Raw genomic sequence first — 21,570 nt, 5'->3', positions numbered from 1 at the left:
TGAAAATAATAATAAGGAAAAAACAAATTATTTTTTAATTTTTTTTTCTGTTTGCGTGTCTGTGTGCATCTGTGCGTACGTTTATAACTTTCACTGAATCAGGTCGACTCGAAACGCAAATAAAATAAACAGAAATTAATCTAGACATGACTAACATTACATATACATATGATTTCGCCTTAACAACAACTAAGGTGCCAACAATAACAACGGTAATATCTAACGTCTATAGAAAATCAAACATACTTCTATATGTTGTCTATAACCATAGTTATGCCATATATACATATATATATATATATATGGCATAATTATGGTTTAACTAAAAAAAGAACATGTGTATAGGTATACAGGCATATATGTCATGCGAGCGCTCACATCGACAACTTGAACTGCTTGAACTTGACGATGGACATACAAGTTCAAGAACGAGGCTTCCTCGTTTTAGTTAGACTATTAGCTATAGGCCACCTTTTTTTTTCTTAACATAACCACAACATATCCGCTTACGATGGCGCAGCGTAGAAAGCGTCTAAATGATTTTACGTGTAAGAGAATTTTTTTACAAAAAAAACAAGTAAATATTTTAGAGCAATAGAGACGGAACCACGAGCACACTCTGCGACGTTCCTAAGTGAAACGCTAAACACCGATGCTGCCGGTAAAATAAACGAGAATATAAAAGAGAACACAGTTCAAATGCAAACTATAAGTCATTAAAAATACTTACATACGCAACGTTTTGGCGCTCAGAAAAGCCACTCAGCTGATAAACATCAGATAATTTCAAATTATTATTATATTTATAATTACTGGTGCATTGTCTGCATTCGGCTAGACATAGCATCGGATGAATTAAAACATCTATACTAACTTTTCGGTTTTTTTTTGACTTACAAAAAAACGGTACATACGGTCCTGTACTCAAAATCAATCGGTCTTGTTACATAAAATAGAGCTATTTGCATTTTGATTCAACTTAACTTACCATTAGAAAGTTGAATTTCTATTTGAACAATGACTTAGTAGAACAGTAACAACTAACTGCCAGTGTCGTTCAATACAGTAATAACATGTTAATTTTGTCTTTTTGTTTTTGAGGGAAGGGCCACGTTATTCCGTGCCTAAATGACTCAACAAACCCCTGTACATGTACTCGGAGCAATGCGTGTGGTCTGATTAACGTGGCCGTGCTACCCAGGACATGACTTTGACTTAAGGTCGGTGGAGCTCGCATGAAATGTTTGTTAACGTATATTCCTCTAGCTCACGTCAAATACCAGCTTCGTTCATGGACGTGATAGAAGCAGCTATCTGTTTCGTTGAGATGTGTTTATACTGATTTTCATTTTTACATACACCAACTTCATTATATATAGGTGATTCTACTGACTCATCCTTATTTCAATTGTTACCCTAATCTGTGACTTTTCATGGAACAACTTTAGTACCTATATCTAGAAGCAGCTGATTGTGTTATAGGTCTTTTGAGCGGCGTTTCCATCATCAACATAGACTATACTCTTTGTAATCGTTGTTCTTATGAACTCTTTCGCCACATAGATCTGCATAATAACTCACTATCTGGAGCAATTAAGTAGACGCGGTCTTCATCGGTCAGTGGGTCCCGGCTGTCTCAAACTCTACGTTCACTATGATCATTCGCTATAACTGCTACTATTTGTCGTTGCTGATATGCGACCTGTTTGATATCATTGTGGCACATTACTATGCACGTTGCACGCAAGTCAATGCACAGCATGTCAAAGCTACCTCTGCCGGTTGGCCGGATCCTTATTGGCGGTTAGAACCGTCACTGTCGTGTAATTAGGGTAGGGTCGGTGAGGTCATCCATTGCACGGTGATTGTTTTGCCCACCTTTAGGCTTAGCTTGGTCAAAGCAACGGTTGCGCATTGCGCTCAGGCTCCGTTATCGAGAAGCTCGCTCCTCCTATTAACAACTAAGTTCCTTAATTATTTTTTGCGGCTTTTACGATTCTTGAACGGACGGAAAACGTGCTTTCGAATCACTGCTTCATATTGTCAACGGCTCATGCGGCGTTAAATTTGCTTCTTCAAAGCTTCCTCTCTGTCCGTTTCGACGTAAACCGTATAGCGAAGCAACTAGAATATACAATGTATCGCTTATTTTGTTCCTATTTTGCCCCCAATCGACATAACGAGATGAAAACGTAGAAAACTGTATAAGATTCCTGTATGATAATATACAAAATTTTGTGGCAATGACAATATTCTTTTCTTAATTCTAAATAACAATCACAAAATTGAAACATTCGTCACATAATCAATCAGAGGTTCTGATTGAATTGCTCTATGTAAAGGTCCTGAACATGATGTGTGATCCGTTTGTTGAGCCATTTCGTTTCCACAGTGAAGTTAGAGATGACGGCAGGCGCTATTACAATGTATCGAGCTGGCCCTAAATCTGTGCCAGGTTGGAAATATGTCATAGCAGTAACTTCAGTAGAACTCATCGTATATGATGACCTCACTGAAGGATCGATTCCTAAGGCAAGTATCGACAACACCGAGAATCTTATGTACCCGCCGATCAAGCGCTTCGAGATGTCCATCGAGAAGTATTGGGGCGACGGCGTCCGAGGACATACTTTGCCGTAGCTTCTTGCTGAGTCGGTGTCCCGGCATCGTGACGAACCTTAACAGTGTCCGAAGCGTCGATTGCCGAATCAAACAACATTGGTACAGAGGAGCCAAAATGGACATCTCGTCGTAATTTGCTTTGCCGAACCTATAACATGTGCGGAAACACAAACAGATATGCGTAACAAACGCGAACGTTGTGTGTAATCTAGGTCATATTGGGTCGATGTGCTTTGGAAGAGACTGCGAATCGAGCCTTTTTAGTCTTTACGACATGTTACATATATCTGAATTTAGACAAAGACTAGCCTCGCTGGGTCTGGTCCTAATAGCCACTGTACTGATTGAACACTTAAACTACCCAAGTACCCATACTCATAAAAATATATGTGTCTTGTTTCTACGTGTGACTTGAACGTAGTCAAAAAAAAAATGCAATCTAATCTGCAAGATAACCGAATGTAAATGTTGTACAAAAGCAGTTCTTATTGTTATCGTTCTCGATGTCGACAATTGCGCGCCAAAATTTGATTTTCAGTCATCTATATATACATACCCCCGTCCATGGTCGAGGTGGACCGGGGCCGATTCGTTGCCGAACAGTTTAAACGTTTCATAGTGATGGCGATCCATGTTCCCTGTGAGGAAGTCGAGCACCGCCATGTCAGTCAGGTCGGCCAGCCGGCGTCCAGCGTTGTATGGAGGCGTCTCTTTGATCAACTCGCAGTAATCAGGATCGATCTCCCACGCGGCCTTTCGTCGCCGGTTGTACGACCTGCACAAACCAACCAGCAGTACATGGGGAGTATTAGAAAGGTGATGAACGTTAGGTTGAGGACGCTCGAAGGCGTTTAAGCTAAAATCAGTAAGGGTTATGAGACTAATACTATACGATTATTGGCTGGTTGATGGGATAAGTGCAGAATCTTTCCAATGCGTTTATGAACATATAAATAACAAGACAGTGGTCAGCATAACATTGACCATATGTATGAAAGTCATTCGTGAAAACCACTTAAAGTATGGAATGATTTACGATTATGATTATGATCTTTATACAGTTGACGAAGCCATTGTAATGCCAATATACATATGTAATAGGTGGCTTTTGTGCCCCGTTCTAGGACGCTACTGGAAAAAGTCGTAGGTATAGATTTCCGTATGTATAATACTAGTATAAAAATACTGTTACATGATGAAGTACGTTAGAAGATAGCGGAGAGGGACGAAGGACTGCCTGGTCATACCTTCTCCAGGGGTGTCTCCACGAGGTTCGTGGTGCAATGTCGGTTGAAGGCAGGAACGCTGCAAAGGAACCCTCCAGATCGTCTGGATGTCCGCAAATCGCGTGCGATGTATCACAGTAGTAGCTACAGTGACCACTGAAGCAAAGATTTTTAGCTAATAAATGCAAGAACAACAGTCAGCAGATCAATCGAAGCGTTAATTTTGTAAATATTCTACCGTCATTTCTTGATTAGGGAATAGTGGAAAGGACGTTGGCCGTCCTTAGATGGGTAATTATTATTGAAGGAAGGCAAAATGGAAATCAACAAATGATAATAATACCAATAATAATAATTTAGTACAATATTCACATTAACAAATTGAATACATACTGAAACGAAATAATGTATATATCAACCATGACAATTCTGCTAACCACAACTTACGCTACCAGAAAGTTCGATCAACTGTTTCTATGGCGCAATAGAAAAAAAAAAAGGTATGCCTTCTTGACCTAAAATCATCCCACGTCTCTAGCGGGATTGTCTCGTTAGTGACCTGCACGGCCGAATTTTGGTATGTCAGGCTAAGGCTTGTCCTATGAGACAGATTAAGCTTAGCGTTTCAAAAGATTTCAAGTGAATATTTACAAGATAGACACATAAATATGTGTATAGATATACTGTCTGTATAGATATTTTTTTTGTTTGAACATCAATAGTTTCAGGTAATTTATCAGGGTGTGAGTGCATCTAAAGCTAAATCGAGTCCGAAGAAAAAATAGCTTTATAGCATTGTTGGCCATAAGCAAGGGAACTATGCAAAACTGATTCCGTTTTCTATAGTAATAAGTACGAATTACATACATATGTTTATTTTGCCAATTGACAATAGGCTTTTGTTTCTGTATTTTGTCAATATCTCGTCCGGTTCTTTATGCAGTTGCCGAAACAGAATAAAAGAATACTACTGTCGTGATAAAAAAGTGTTTATACCAATAAAAAGAATAGTAATAGAAATACAATATTTGTCTTGTGCACTTACAAAGCAGCGTTGTTGATTCCAATATAAAATCAGCACTTTCCTTAGTAATCGTAGTAAACATAATTTACTCTTCCTTACTAATAGTTTTAAGGCTTATTTTTTTACAACACTAATATGCAAACTTTTTTAATAAGGGGTGTCCGGAAACAAACTCGGCTCACTAGCTACGCTGCATTGTCGGACATACTTGTGCCTTTATATACCTTTTTTCAAAGATCACTTCATGTAGATAGCTCCTTAATACCTGACTCTTCTTAATTGCTACAAAGATTTTGCAAGAAATTTAAAACCGTTAACATTATATTCAATCTGCGTAAGTTCTTATAAGTAGAATCCTTGACGTGGTTACCTTAAATACCCGAAATCTCTCCTCCGGTTTGTGATAGTGTTCAGGTGCCCCTTTCAGTTTCGCAGTCTGAATGAAAGTGTGGCCGCCGAGCATCGCACGATTGGGGAGCATGTCAAGAACAGATATTCTTTTTGATGTCTTTATTTTCGAACTGAGTCGGGATTGCTTAATTCATTCATAACTGGTCCATTCAAAAGTATGCCGTGGTCGACACCCTGAATGTCAGTAGGAAATACAGGGGACCCAGTGAAGTACAGGGTCCATCATCGAATGACGGATGGCTTTTCTACTTAAGATACACCGGCTAACAACAGAAGCCGCCTTAAAAAATATATATAACATCTACAACCGAGCAAGGAAATTTCGTAAAAATCACACGTAAACGTTGAACGTAATCTCGGCATTCTACTACAAGATGCAGAGCAGATCATAAAATTGAAAAAAAATAATGTATTTTTATAAAAAGCCACATACTCGACCAATGGGGAGATTATTAAAAAAATAAATGGGGAGTCTATTAAAAATCAAATTGCAAATAGCGGTTCGCCACGAAGGAGTCAGTCAAGAAGGTTAAACACTGATAGGCGAGAGTCTATGCATTTTCTCAGGCTGCACTCGTAGAGCAGACGGCTTTCGTTGTCTGAGAGAGGCCACAAATCTTGACACAAAAGCATAGCTACTAAATGCAAGTCAAGTTAAAAAAGTCGAGAAAGGTCACTGTCGTATCAGGCAAACAACTGAAGTAATTGATCACTGTATTTAATTTCATATTGTAGGTTTTTTTCACGAAGCTCCTATCTAGGAGACTGGTTACGATCTCGGTATCAGTGTTACCGCACCTGTACCAGATACATCTTCTAATTCGTTCTAAGCCAAGGCTTAACTACCTATGTGCATTATCATTGTTAATAACCTCCCTTATCGTTCCTCACTGTTATGACTAGGTATTAAACATTTTATTTTCAATGAACGGCTCACTTCAATCAGTACTGCCTTGCTCTCTCGTTGTCTGATCGTCTGAGCAACTACTGTCCTGTTGTTCGACCGGCCCCGATTTATTATCATGCCGTTGTGTTTGCTGCCGGTATCGTCATTGATTTCACTCCATCTGGGTTAATAATATCTGGAGAACGGGACAACATATCAACAACGTGGAACAACGTAACTGGCCTCAAGTTTTAACTCGTACGAAATGATCACAACAACAACTCCTGTTCGTATAGACAGTGAATCTTATCAATTTTCTGTGTCTATAATCCAAATCATTCTGCACGTAGCTAATCTACAGCTGCTTGATTCAGGTTAAAAATTCATTTACTCTATCTAAAAGAGCAAATTTACCTACGCCAATATTTTGATCAAGACTTAAACTATTTCGCAGAAAATAGTCTAGATTTGTTAAAAAAAAAAAGAAAAAAAACAATGGTAGAAAGCGATCTGTTCAATAGAGTAGGCCTCATATTAATCGGCCCATAGCTAATTAACTATAGTTTGAAAACTCCAAGTATCACAAAACAATATGTCCTGACGAGAGGTTGGTCGATCGTTGATCTCGGCATTAATAACTTCTTAGAAAATGCTATTTTTCACTCAAATGTAGAATAGCATTCTGGAAAACTTACCATAGTGTCGGTATCATACGCTCGCATAAACTTAAGATATGATTTACGTTTATAAGGGCCGCTGCTTCGCATCTTATTAGAAGGTATTGACATGGACGCAATTTAAGAGTAAAACTGGAGAGAACCAGAAGTAGATATTAGGCGGGTTCTCAATTCATATAAAATGTCTGTAACGCATCGAGGAAACATGAACACTGATCCGTTTTAGACTTACTACTCGAGGAGTTCATAGAACAACCAGTAGTAGATTATCTGTCAAAGCTTTCTTCGCGTGACGGGCTGATTTTAACTGATCGGCTCAGCTCACTGCTACGCACCCTTGAATGTTTAGTAGATACGTCTACTCGGCGACTTCAATTCTGCATTTTGTCACCTAGGCGAAAGCAGAATCGCGTGAAACGGCCGATAACGACGAGTTAGCACAAAGGATCAGAGGCCAGATGGATCACTGAGGGGTTGCTTGTAGGCTTCCAGCACTGCCACTGCTGCTTATGGTCATTCGTTGGTAGAAAGACGTCATCAATCCACCAGGCCTCTAGAAGTGCCAAACGAGACCCAACAAAGAATCAGGGCTCTAGGACCAATTTAATCGCCTATTGGCCTGGATAGTTTTTCGTCTGCTGCTGTTCGTTATGCCTCTGCCGTTGTTACGGTACCTACAGCAGTAACACCCTTTACTGATATAATCCTGTTCAAGCTAGATTTTAGATTCACATCAGTGTCTACAGCAAACAGAAGGACCATGTATGGGCTCGCTCGTAGGTAGAAGCAACATGCGGAACGGTTAACGCTTTACCCAGTAATGGCTGTAGGCTAGCCACAAGCCCACAAATTAATCTCTCAAGGCAGTCATTATCTAGGAACGTTCAAGTCGGTTTTTGCATACAGAGATAGATTGAGTCAAATGCTCCACTCGTGCGAGTGGTTCATGCCACTTGTAGGGAGGTTTGGCAGGTAATCTGTCCATACAGGTGTTGATCCCGTAATCGTTTCGAAATCTTAGCATATGTACATATAAACAGTACGAAGACAAATGTGATTCGGCATAATTATGTGAATGATCCAAGCACGTTCCACGTTTCTGGGTTCAAATCATAATGTTTTACGGGTTGCAATTTTGCAACTTGCGGTTGCAAAAAGCAATTGTTTTTTTTTAGCCACCTCTTCGATCAACTAGTTCGTATGCTTCTCATTTGGGTTTACATATATTTCGTATGCATACATACATTTCTACCTGGACACGCATACAAACGCCGTTATGTGCGTCGTTATACATCTCTATCGCTTGAAAAAGTGTCGGCTAAATTAGCGGTGACAGAAACCGTTGCTAGACGCTTTCTTCGGTCAATTAAGCAAGGCAAGGCTTCTCAACAGTTCTATAGGCGAAGCCGTAATTCAATGAAGCTGTATGGGTGGCAATAAATCCAATTGTACAACTTCAAAGGGCTTTGTAAATCCGCGCTATTTGGGTTCTCCCCCTCCCCCCAAAAAAACCCCACCCATGACTTGCCTTTCGTAGTCACTTCGGAGTATAACGTGATTTATACGATATCCTCGCATTGTTCGCGAAAGGAAATCTGTTTTGAAGGTAGCACATTGAAAGTCATAATCAATCATTTAGTTCAAAAACTTTCATTTAAAAGTAAAATGATACTATTGTCCTACGCAAGTAGTTCCTCGCGACTTGAACATATCTAATTATAGATTTTCGTCTTATCGCAAAGGCTCAGTCTTCGAATCTATAATAACCAACTTGTCCATTGCATGCTGGAAAAAGTACAAAAAACCGATTCCAGCCGTGGCTTGTATCGCCAAGCCCCACCCGCAGCTATGTGATTACATCGAGTTGATGGCGATTTTCCGGACAGGAAATAATTAACAACGAGACAGTGACAATAACAGGACCTCTCACCGATTAACCCAAATTACTAGCGATTAGCAAGCAGCCTACATCGGCGCTGGAACACCCTGTGATTTTTCGCTGTGCTTAACATCAGGCCTTTATCGCAAGTTATGCGCGCAAAAATTTGATGAAAGGGTATAGAATTTGACGAACGTAAACACTCATTAGCCCTACCGGCGGTTTTATGTAGTGTGACCCGTTTATGAGTATATTATTGTAATGCTTAATTTTTGCGCCATTTGGATGGCCTTTGGTTCTAGAAGTTAGGCTTAAAATAGGAAATGCGGACTAATACAATGGACCGTGCTTCAGTGATCTCACAGAAGCGGGCGAACCATGTAAGCTTTGACAGGCTTGCATTATACAAGACACGAAAAGCGAAACGTTCAAGAGCGCTGAACGCGCTGCAATCGTAACTTGTTTAAAGGGATTGGTTAAACTGACAAATCAGGGGAATATTAGTGTACGGAAACAACAATTAATGAGCGACGAAAAGCATCGTGACGACCTGTAGATCTCCAAGGTTTACAGTAATCTATATACAGTCCCGCAGCCGGGCTAAATCTACGCGATTGAGTATTTCTTTTCAAATTAATTCAGTTAAATACGACTGCGTAGCTTTTCAGTTGATGATCTTTAACATGTGGTTGACAACAAAAATTCAACTTGTGTTCTGAAGATGACCACGTTACAGCCTGACCATACTACAATACTATATGGACCACTTTTTTCCTTTATCCACAAACGACCTGACAAAGTAGACGCCGCTTGCATGTTTATGGATTTGAAGGAAAGCCATGAATTGCGAATGTATCAGTGGTGCAAAGAAGATTAAACTTAGCCCAGTGTTGTGCCTAGGGGGAGTTACATCCAGAATAGGCCAGCCAGTTAACAATGGGTACACTAGCAAAGGGTCAAGCTAAGTCTTTAACCTAACGTGAGCCTGACGTGGGCTTGGCATAGCGACTTCTGTAGAAAGTAACCACTGGGGGCGCCACGTCAACGGAAGCTGCTGTAGCTGTCTAAAGAGATTCAGTAAAGAGAGGTAACGAAGGCAAATAGCGAAACATGCTGCGCAGCTAACTTGGAGGGATTTCGATAGAGTCCTATCCTTGGCGTCCTAAGAGGACCTAATAAGGATAAGCTTTGCTAAGGCTGCTCAGACAATCTTAAGCAATGTGGGGTTTATCATGAAGGCCTAAGAAGCGAGGTGCCGCCCTAAGAACCTTAAGGCCGACATCCCGCTAAAGGCCGCTTTTTGGCCGTTGACAAGACGCCTGGAGGACAGGTTGGCCCAATGACTTGCAGGCAGCGCTTGGCGTACAAACACGCCGGTTCCTTCTTACTACATTAGGTGTCCAGCAAAATTCCCCTTTCCACTCCTTTTCGTTCTCCTTCATGTATATCTCCGTCAGTCATTCGTAGAACAAAATCGGCCTCTATGGTGCTCTTTTGCGGGTATAATTCCTCAATAGCTACAATCCCACATCTGCCTGGGCAGACTTTGCCGTGTATTCTTCTTTGACAGAGTTTGCTTCGTATCTGATGGATGTAGTGATGAAATACTGATTTTATTAGACTGTATAGTCTTTGTGTAGATTTATAATGTCTTAAAGAGGACAAACAAGGCGGTAGAAGGGACTTGGAATGAAAACCGTTTGATCTAAAATGGAACATACCATGGAAACATATGTTTGATAAATAAAGCATGATGGCGACAGGGGGATAGGGGCTCTCCAGGCAAACAATAAATTGAACGCTGTTGGTCGCTCGATATATCTCATAGGGAATCGAAAGGAAGAGAGCTATTCCACTGTCGTTTCTAGCATTCTAGCAATATAGCCTTATTTGTTCTGCTTAGCCGATGCTACCCGTGGGCTCGGACCATCTAAATAAGAACAGAGCACTTCTTGTAGGCCAGCCTAACCCGTTTTGGTAGTCTTTATCCCCAACAGAAACAGCAACTATAGCTGTACCGTGACGCGAGAACTAAGCGGATCCACCAGCGTCCGCCCAATATCGTGGCATCCGTCACAGCATCTGTGGCGTGTACTTTGCTGGCGTGCTTACTGGTCGCATTTGGCAGTTTTACTGCCTAGCAACCATTGGCTAGCCAGCTAGCAGAATAACCAGCTTATGTATTCCGTATAGCGAACCACAGCTTTCAGGAGCTCAAGGTTCGTGTGGGGTTACGTAATTCAGAACTGTCCCAGGTGTCCGACCAAGTTGCCTAAACCCGCTTAATCTAGCATTGCCTAACCTAACTCATTATCATTCGACTGCAAGAGAAATCGAAGAAAACGTTCAGTATTAAATGTAGCGAAAACTTCACTTCTGTCAATAAGAATATATGTAGCGATAAGACAATGGAAGCGTACGTGGCTTTACCGGCTGACAAATCATTGTGTCGTCTACACAGAAGTCCCGTTTGCGGGTACATCTGACATGGATTGCCTGGAGGATAACCTGTGATAATCTGGCTTTTGATTCGGTCCGACTGCTCCGGTATATCCGTCAGTGTGAGCCTTTGGTCGTATGTATACCTACACAACTTTATATTTTCTGCTGCTGCGATAGCAAGATTGTGTTCTATGTACGAAGTGTATACCAAAGGCTCACTGTATCTCCGACTAACTCTGGGAATTAGTCTGATCAGAGCACGCATGATGGGCACCGAAGGAATGCATGACCGCAGGTACCTAAATGGCTCTGACTAGAGGACAGCTTCCTTGGTGTTAAGAAATTAGTCGTGCGGGTGAAGGGACGTCTGAATGAAGGAAAACTTAGGCCAGAATATATGGCTACAGGATCTTATGTATGAAAAAAGTATAACTCATTGTTTCGACGCCACCTTTCGTGTGGAGTTGAATACCGCCGGATTGGGTTGGTTTCCCGACAACGACTCCGCTCATGGCTCATTTGGATGATAGATAATTAGGTAGATTGAAGAACGACCAGGAAATGCGCTCTACGAATCAAGTCTGTCAAGTACGATATTGCCTATTATAATTACTGCAATAAGCTTTGCTATTGGCACATGTGAAGTTGTATATGTTTTAGCCAACATGAGTAGTTGTATTTTAAGCGGTCAAAGACAATCTCTCTCTTCCCTTTTTTGCGTTCTAGGCAAAGGTGTTGGAAATCAAATCTCGAAGGCCAACGCCTTTGCTTTGTGTATCTCTGTGTAGATAAAAAAAAGTATCTCAATAAGATTTGACAATCATATTACATATATGGTTGTTATATCAAGTGGAAAGGTCACCGGATCTGATATTAATATTTACCAAGCGAACTACATACGCTGGGATGAATTATTACTTAATAACTGTTATATACTGGCGAGAAGAACAACTTTGATTTAGCATTATTCAGAAAGCTTTATAAAGAATAAAAACCGCCAGTTCGCATCAACCTTTTTCCTTAGTTGGCTATGTATGTGTAGTGCAAATTCGCGGTTATCTTTTAGTTCACGATCGGTCCATCAACTTATCGATTGCTCAAGCTATACAACATTAAAATATATTTGTTACCTACTTACCCTATCTATTTTTAAACCCAGAATAAAAAAAACCATATATATATATATATATATATATATATATATATATGCATCGCACGACAAATAATAATATTAGCGTTCATATCAATAATAAAGAACCAACCTGGTGAAACAAAGAACGTCTTGGCAAGATTCTGGTCAGCTAGTGCGTAAATTTCTGAGGTCATATTGAGCGTTCTTCCAGCGACGGGCGGTGCACGCCGGAAACCAAGCGCTCTGAAAACAATAACAATAAAATAGTCAAATGAACATAGACCACAACAGACTACAGTAACGCACAATTAAAAGGGGTTCGTTAAAACGCTGGCGTCAACCGGTACATTCCTATGACTTTAGGATGGGTAACCCATCAACGGCTACAGAACCCGAGGCAACGTCCGATGCCCTAGCCCCTTAAAGCCCTTCTTTCCATGCCCTGCCCGCATATATGCATTTAGTTACAATTGCAGTACCGAATATGGTCATTATTCTTATCATGATGCTTGTGGTTGACTACAAAGTGTAGCTACGCCAAACGCGGGAAAATACGAAAAATAATTAAAACGGAACCTGGACGAGGCCGTGGACGGTGACTATTATGGACTGATCACTGACTTCTATCATCTACATGTATACACTTTCGAATGCGGACGATTCAACGCACAACCGGATACGACATAGCGCATTTTCGATGATGCCATGGTGCGTCGGGGGCCAGCAGCTAGTCCTAGTTGTTTGACGCTGTCACGATATCTGAATATGAATAATGGGTGTCTACGTGAGCACGTCAGGTTGGTAGATAGCAACCACATAGGATGGGTAGAATGACAGTGGGGAAAGAAGCAAGCTATACTAAGCTAGGCGGAACAAGAGATGCAAACGCTTCGTACCAAGGGACAGACGAAGGCGATGAAGCGGATTGATTCAATTGTGTCAGTCACTACGATGATGGCAACGTTAGCGACCTGGAAAGCCGTCAGCTGAGGAAGAATGTTCTACGGCGCCCTAGCTCGATAAACCTACAGTAGTAGCATGGAGATTTACAACTGTTATAATGAACAATACGGCTCGTCTGGCAAAAGATGGAAAATACACTATTCGATTATTCAGAATCTTTTTCTGATCAAGTTATGATATGAGGGCACTTTCTCGATGTTCTGGACTAGACGTCAACACATGCAGGCGCCATGTCTGACTGAAAGTGGTTGGCAATAAATTGAATTTTCTGCGGGTTTATGCGTACAATATACAGTAAGTGTATGGCCCTAAAGACAAAGATGGGCTGAACTTCTCGTAGGCTGTAGGCTGTCGTATCCGTTTCAATGACTTTCATAGCCTTTATCAGCATTTGTTTCCTGGATCTTGCCAGTTTAAAAGGACAACATTTAAGAATTGTTTATTTCCTACTTCACACTACACTTCAACTACTTCAAGCAATCGGTACAACAACAAGTAATGACTCTTGCAGCACCCTTATAAGCTGTTATATGATAAATAGTGAAAAGCTTCTTTAATTACAACCACGATAGTAACATCCAGTATAGACCTCGTATTACATAATAGTAATAGTATAATTAACATAATAACAAGCATTATTATAAGTTTGTTAGGGGCAAAATGTGGCAAGCACGAAAAAGGCGCGCTGGTGTCGGGTTCGCTAAATAAACGATGACAAAACTAGTTACATAAACGTAACCAGCTAAGCATTGAATACGAAGGTCGTCGGTATATCCCTTCCCCTCTTCCCCCGTAGCTTGTGTACACCGACTGTTCGACTATACAACCTCTGCAATGTAACGAAAGAAGCATTGAGGCATAGAACAGTAAGTTGCCGTTGGAAAGGCTGTGAAGGTGGCGGCCACATCTAATATGAAATAAAGCTGTTAACCGTGTGCCGCGAGGTTGATGAGGGCCATCTGTTCTACCTGATAGTCTTCAGCAACTCCTATGGTCAGAACACCGGGAGAAGAGGTCATGCCTATGTCAGAGTATGCTTCACAAGAACATGGATAAAACTCAGCTGCTCCACAAACGATGAAATCATGTTAGATAATGTCCAAGATTAGTCCAACAGGTGGAATACAGATAGAGAGCGACAAAATGTAAGAGTAAATGGAAAAAAAAGCGCGGTTAAAAGGCCTTTTGGCTAGGTCCTGCCATCCTACGAGGTTTTCCTGCAACGTCTACACAGGTTCACCGCAATTAGACGTAATAGCGATGCTGTTACTAATAGCTTAGATAACAGTCTTCACAGGTGCTGGACACTGACTATATGAAATATTCGGTAACGCACGACATCACAATGGCACAAAAAGGTTAGCATATCTCTTGTAGCATGTAGCATGCCTTTGTCCAGCTCCTTAATATCGGCAGCAGTCTCTGTCGCTGTCGATTCCAACAGCGTGCTTCCTTAACCCAATGGTAAGTGCCATCAACAACGATCGATCGATCGATCGAACGGCGTCAACGTTCATGATATATTGCTATGATGCCCTAGAACTTACTCGTTATTTCGTTAGTCAAATTGATAGCGATGGCAGAAATCTGTCTCATAGAATATAGATGATATTATATAATGGCAATATGGCGTGTCCTAATAGCTCCAGAGAAGGAAAAACGGCAAAGTCCAAAGGGCATATATGAATGTTGCCTAGCTGCAAGACTTCACGCGCGCATTGCCATCATGGCTTCCGTAGCGGGGTCGAAAGAAACTATAAAGAGACCGAATCTGCGAGGCACCCAAGAGTCTGCCGAAAACAAAAATATTTAACGCGAACATTTATAACTGCAATCACCATAGTAAAATTTATCACTGACGTTATAACAAATGGTTAGATAGGGCGGTGGTTTTCGGAAGTTACTGAACTCAACGAATCGCACGCCTCGGTCACGGTATACTCTTCTGTGAGCGGTATTATCCAGCGTGAAAGAGCATGAATGTAATGAAGCGTAGCATGTAACAGTGTACGGGTCTAGAAGCTAAGCCAGATCATATATTGGCTGTGTTTATATATACGCGTCAGTAGACTATAACGTCAGGTATTTTGCTGTCGCGCAGACGAAACCGTCCTTTACCTATCGCATGATATACTGATATCCACTACATCTCGACACTAGTCGACAATCGGCTACACTATAAACTGTAGAGGAGAACTGGCACTGGCTACGGAGGAAATTTCTGATATTCTATCCTTAGATTCAACAATTTCATTTGCTTTGACCGAACCAACTATTCTAGTAATTGAATGGTTTGATTTGCTTTTCGTAAAATTCGAAGTACAGAAACGTTTCGTAGCCACTCGCGTGGCTGCTCACTGTTACTTTTGCTGCTTTTTGCCCCTACTGAAGTGGCTCTGTGATGCGGTGCAGGCCCGCCACCGTCGCCCTCAGACCGTGAATGATCTCATGTATTGTATACATGTGTGTTCATATTTAAGAAAAATTGGTTAAGGCCAAGTGTTTTACGTGCGTTTGTCCTGCTTCAAGCCAGTGGTGTCGCTTGGTCCGAGAATCTTCCAGATATTGCGGAACGTTCAATGGTTGACTTGAATGAAAGTCGAGGGGTGAACTAACCACTGCAATACCTTTCATCGTTATCGATTATGTCATTGAAAAAAAAAGAAAGGTTTTTTTCGTCGAGGATCTAAACGATGAACTCATAGAGGCTACCAGCCTCTGGCCCAGTGCTCATTGTCAATTTGATACGTTGCCACGGCCATACGGGAAAAGGTACGCACATGCACAAGGACACCGATGCGACGTATGCATTGTGTGAAAAGGACGATGATACACAAAATATACAAGAGTCCATGCTCAAAAGAGGACAGTACGGTTGTATTTCGACCCATGACTAATACGCTATGCGATCTGCGTTTCCGGTAGCGGAAAAATAGAAACGAAAATGATCGAAATCCATTATTAGGGGGTATGAGCGCTATTTGAGTTCCGATAATTAATAAAAGCCATTGGAAAGAGACATTGCACATTTTCCTAGGTCGTTTTTCAATACGAGCATTAGGAATAGTGTAAGCATTTCTCAGTCATCACTTTTATTCAGTGCCCACTATCGACAGCACTATACTCATTTAGTAAGCAACGTAATAGAACACATAACAAATAATCTTACTGCCTAAGGCGACGTTCGGACGATAGGAATTGACCTTTGGCCTTTAGTCCTTACACCGGCTAATTAGCTTCATACTAACCTTGCAACAACAGAACAGGGCTACATAAAACTGATATATCTAAAAATATGGTGCACACAGCGACGAGTATTGGCCCCTATATCAAGGCTCATTAGCTATTAGTGCTATCACACGTGAACGTGAAGCCTTACTCGCCCTATCTCTCTTGTCCTGTCTCGCTTCCTTATATCGCTCTGCTTTTGACTCTGTTCAGGACACTTATTTGCTTGCTCAATGCGGGTGTACCAAAAATTACCGCTGCAACCGCTATCGACAACAAGTAGGAAAGCTTTTGCTATTCGCGTCATCTTCCAGGGGCAATCAGATTACACTAGCTTGCCCGTAAATCTACTACACCTTCTGCTGCTGTGATACGCCGTCCTTTCGTTAGATGATTGACCGGATGTCGTCGGAGAAAGCTGAGATCCATTCGCATGTAATCAAGTTTGTCGCCCAGCCTAATTGGTTCGTGTAAACACAAATCTGAATTTCTTTTCTGGAAATTATCCGATCTTTGCTGCACCATTATTATCAGCACCACTGCCGAACTACAGGTTACATAGTGCCGCTGCAATTTTATGCGGCTCTAATGGGAAACCCTACAAGTACGTGTCTCGAGGACGGCTCAGACAAGAATGAAGGCGATGATCGGACAAACGGACGAAGCCAAGCGATGCCAAAGGGCACAAAATGGCTCTGAATCGTACGTGCTTGGGCATAGTATTTATTAAATTAGGTACATAGTACATGGCATATTATAGTTAAATCTGGAGTATGTAAACATTCCGTCTATATTGTTGTATCATAGGTTTTGGGCGGTAGCCGATGGGCGGGTTCCGTCGAGGCGACCCGCGAGAATCATATCATCGATTTTTTGTTTTAGTTTTAACATCTATCAAGACCGGTACACACGATTGACCCTGATAAACTGTATTGTATTATGGGCACGCGAAACGTGAGTTCGAAGGAGACTATGCGGACGCACTTTGTAACAGATATCATTTTCTATCATATCAGAAAGCAATTTCTGCTGTTTACCGCTGTTTTTCGGTCTCCTGTGAAAGATGGTCATTTGTCGAAAAAGGCGCGCGCTAGACTTTCGCTAGCGAAGAAGCGCAGTATTTTTTTTGGGGGTTTGGCTAAAAGGCCCGTAACATCCATAACAATTAGTGATTTTTCAGACCAGATCAGACACGTCAGAGCTACATATGAATATATACAAACGTGCGAGATTGTATCGGGCAAACCATAGGCGATTACAAAGATAGTAGCTTCCAGCTTTGACTAGATTACTTATGACATGTACAGCCTGTGTTTTTCAGCCAGAATAGTAGTGACAGCTTATCTTATCAACAAGGCCGAAAAGCAGCAACAGCGAAACTGGAACTTTTATGAGGCGGTTATTTATCCATTGGATGTCGTACATTGCTAGAGACTTATAAGACCTTCATACTGGATTCATTCTGTTGAAATCCTCGGACTTCTAACGTGAAGTACTAAAACATACAACTGCCATAACAATGAGGAACTAGAGAAAACTTCTGATGAGGTGCCGACATCCGACTTGTACATAAGTAAGGCGTACAGTTAGGAACATAATAGAAGTCAGGATAATGATACATCTGCATTGACAAGCGTGCATAGTAAAAAAAAGATAAGATTTGATGTATGGCAAACCTGTATGCCTGGCACTCTATGATATACAATAACGGAAATAGATTATTTATAATGAATGGTGATAAATATAATTTACCAATAAAAGTACGGCTAATATGGTATGCTACGGGTAGATTTTTTTGATGGGCCTAATATGATACGCGATGTCTGCTGATGCCCAGATCCACGACGAGTCTCGTCTACTAGGGCCATTTCGCCCGTAGAAAAAGTATATTATAGACAAGTACAAGAGTGTAATTAGGGTATTATTTCGTGATATTTCGACAATACTTTAAGCAGCTTTCCGCATTAAGCAGAGCCTCAAAATTAAAAAATTGCAGCATGTATAAATTAGCTGAGGGACCAATAGTTGCTATTTCTGACCACTGTCAATTGCTGGCCTGACGGGACATCTTTGTAACGTTCTCTTTTCTCTTATAATATTGCTGGTCGAGCGGGAAATTAACCTGTTCAATTTTGGCGTGCTCAAAAAGCGGCTGATACCAGTATGATCAATAGATACAAAGAAAATAGGGATAATTTGCCCCCTGGATTAGAATTAGCATTACAAATGTGTGAAATGTGAAACAATTTTTCTATAGCTCAAAAGGCTTCTTTGCTTTAGTTGTTTTATTTATATCTCGTGGTGTATATGCAACTTATTACTTTAGCAATCAGTTAACTGGTCTAGCAGCCCGCTGGGTCGCACCTCTCAGTCAAACCCAAAGTATACAATTGTAACAATGCTCAACAATAAACGTATCATTTTATATTTCCTTGAAGCGGAATTAGAATATTGTGATACAATGGCAGCTCAGTTTAAAGAGTTCTCAGTATGGCGTCACGAGCATTATAGAGTTAAGCACAACTGATCTAAATGCGAACAGACGAGAGGGTCAAAACAATAAGCAAAATCTGATAAACTGCAATGCAACTAGTGCCAATTTGTCTGTTCGGTTACCTTGTTTCACCTTGTACACCTACAATTATTGAATTATCATTCTATCTTTCAAATAAGGTACCAGGTAGTTAACCACTAGATAGTTTACCTGTCCAAGTGATACGTTGCGATCTCAGCGTTGTGACGCTCGTAGTCAACGAAATAGAAGTGATTCGGCTCCGTCTCCTTGTCCCGCGGGAACCTGCAGGAAAACAGGTCGACAAAGAGAAAAACAATGACAGCAACACTCGTTGATTGATTAGTTATTAGATAATGTACCGTTTGCTTTCAGGTTTTAATATTCCGCGACTGGGGCGCGTAACCAAATAGCAGTTTGCAGAGGTAATCTACTTTCAGGCATTTGCAACACGACTAGAGTACCAAGACAAAACTGTATAGTGTTTTACATTTTTAGTATAGTAGTATAGAGATTTGCATACAAGTCCTTTCAGCATATTCTTCGTTTTACCGCTATGCATGCTCTCGTCCGCACACAGTAACTATCCGCGTTTAGTCAGAAATCCCTGCAACTTCGCTGCGGAACTTCACCGCCGACAGCTCTGCCGCCACGCCGCCGTCACTACAAGCTCTATCAAGGCACCCGTATACATTACTGAATCTTTCGTGGTCTTAGAATTTCGTCGCTGTCTGCTACCATATCGGCATACCGAACTTCCATGTCTCCCTAGGTTTATTTTGAAATTTCGCGGGTCAGACAGTAGCTTTGCTATTTAGCTCCCTGTCCTCATTACTCCTTACCACTTAAACCCCTCTAAGTAAACTGCACATATGTACACTCATATTCACCTAATAAGTAGTGACTTAGTCGCATTATAACTGGATGCAGGCAAAAGAATCTTCATGCTGCTTTTCCGCTGGGGTGTCTTTGCATTGTGTTCGGGAACGTAAACATCCTAAATAATTTTAGGATACATAACGAAACTACTACCCTGCCGTCGCCTGGTTTCAACGTCTTTAGCTCTCGTTTCGTATGTCCCACGTTGTTGACATGTCCCATCTGGACCCGACATAAAACTTCTGCTCACACGGTTGGCGGGGCGAATATCAGTTTCTAAAAAAACCCGTACTAAATTTTGTCTTTTTGGATGAGTGCAGAGGCAGTGGTACGAAGACAGTCCTATTATTATGGTCTGCCTCAGAGATCGGGTAATCGGGTAACTGCTCGGTTACCCAAAAGTCGCATTCGGAGAAAACTGATCCAAGAACGATGACCCGCAGTCCAAATTTTTGGGGAATTACTCCATGGATATCCATAATTACGCACCACATACGTTGAAGTTTGCGAAATAATCAGAGGGTGTATATAAGATGGAGATTTTTATCTGACAATAGCCGTGTGAGCTAAATCGAAAGCTCTGTTGTCTAACTCCCGCCGTTTACCTTCGTTTCGGCAAACCAGATACGAACTGCACTACCCTAATCGATAAAAAGTTTATTTTAACTTAAAGGCTGGACGTCATTGTCCTTTATTTTAAGGACAATGACGTCCAGCCTTTGAAATACTGAATTTCGCTCAGGAATGAACGGCTGAGGTGGCCAGAAATATATCCATGTCACACGTTTAAGTGCAGCCGGCGTCGTGAGAGGTTGGCAAGCTGTACCTAATATATATAAGGTGGAACAAAGTCTCTTGACAGTTTAAGAGCTTTTATTTTGTGTTTATATATATATTCTTAATATGTGCCTTTACCTTTTGAAATCCGTATGCAATAAAACCGCCAGCGGTTACATAACTTCTGAAACGATGACCAGTTTCATTCAGTTACAATGACTAGGCATTTTAGATCAGCTGACTTAATAGGCTGAGATTCACATTAGAATATCTAGCATTTGGCGGCATCGTACGCGAGGTGCTGTCACTACAAATTACATTCATTTGCGAAACATTATAATAAATTTTGTTGTGAGTCTAACGGGATGAATGGCTGTCGACTTACTAGGTTCAGGATGCCGTGACCTAAGACTTACCTCATGGGCTTGAAGAGCGCCTGGCCCCCATTTTCATAATCGATAATTAGCTTGAGCTGGGTTCCTCCTTCCTTTTGGACGACTCGCACGATTTCTAAGCGGGCCATGTCACGAATCAACTCGTCAATGATGGCCGAGTCAGCTGGGTACAGCTCGTCCTGCGAGATCGCCGCTTGAAACCGCTCAAAGGTCGTCAGGTTCCTGTAAACGACATGAAAGTCACGACATGTTACGAAACGGCACCTCATCCAAAGTATATTAATCATATTTTGTTTTTAGTAGCACATAAGGTCAGCTTAGATCGAAGCAATGAGTACTCATCGTACTATTCTGTAAGCGTACTTTTATATGGGTAGATGCACAATCGGATTGTTTGGCCTCGTTGAGCTATATGATCACTCCCTTCTATTAACTAGTATTTTTCTGGTTGGTTTTATTGCTAATGAAAAGCTAAGTTTCGTTTGTAATGTCTGTTCTAAAGGCGCCCATAATTAGC

General features: G+C 41.2%; 1 protein-coding gene and 1 long non-coding RNA gene across 9 annotated transcripts in view; one reads left to right on the top strand and one right to left on the bottom strand.

Moving 5' to 3' along the window:
* Positions 1-1,086: 1,086 nt before the first annotated feature.
* Positions 1,087-4,053, top strand: LOC147756033 (uncharacterized). Its single transcript, XR_015327642.1, has 2 exons — positions 1,087-1,220; positions 3,161-4,053. It is a non-coding gene; the product is annotated as an uncharacterized LOC147756033 (long non-coding RNA).
* LOC111248753 (extracellular serine/threonine protein CG31145) overlaps positions 1,219-21,570 on the bottom strand; it is a 129,464-nt gene continuing 109,112 nt past the window's right edge. For all 8 annotated transcript variants that reach the window (XM_086988987.1, XM_086988989.1, XM_086988988.1 and 5 more), the window contains 6 exons: positions 21,075-21,275; positions 19,195-19,287; positions 12,430-12,542; positions 3,870-4,023; positions 3,179-3,397; positions 1,219-2,770 (listed from right to left, as the gene is read on the bottom strand). In XM_086988987.1, the coding sequence (XP_086845113.1) occupies positions 2,482-2,770; positions 3,179-3,397; positions 3,870-4,023; positions 12,430-12,542; positions 19,195-19,287; positions 21,075-21,275 (1,069 nt within the window). In that variant the 3' untranslated portion in view covers positions 1,219-2,481. The remainder of the gene's footprint in view (positions 2,771-3,178; positions 3,398-3,869; positions 4,024-12,429; positions 12,543-19,194; positions 19,288-21,074; positions 21,276-21,570) is intronic.

Source organism: Varroa destructor, unplaced genomic scaffold (assembly GCF_002443255.2).
Source record: "Varroa destructor unplaced genomic scaffold, Vdes_3.0 BEIS01000004.1, whole genome shotgun sequence".
In the NCBI taxonomy this organism is placed as follows: Eukaryota; Metazoa; Arthropoda; class Arachnida; order Mesostigmata; family Varroidae; genus Varroa; species Varroa destructor.
This window is presented reverse-complemented; position numbering and strand designations above follow the sequence as displayed.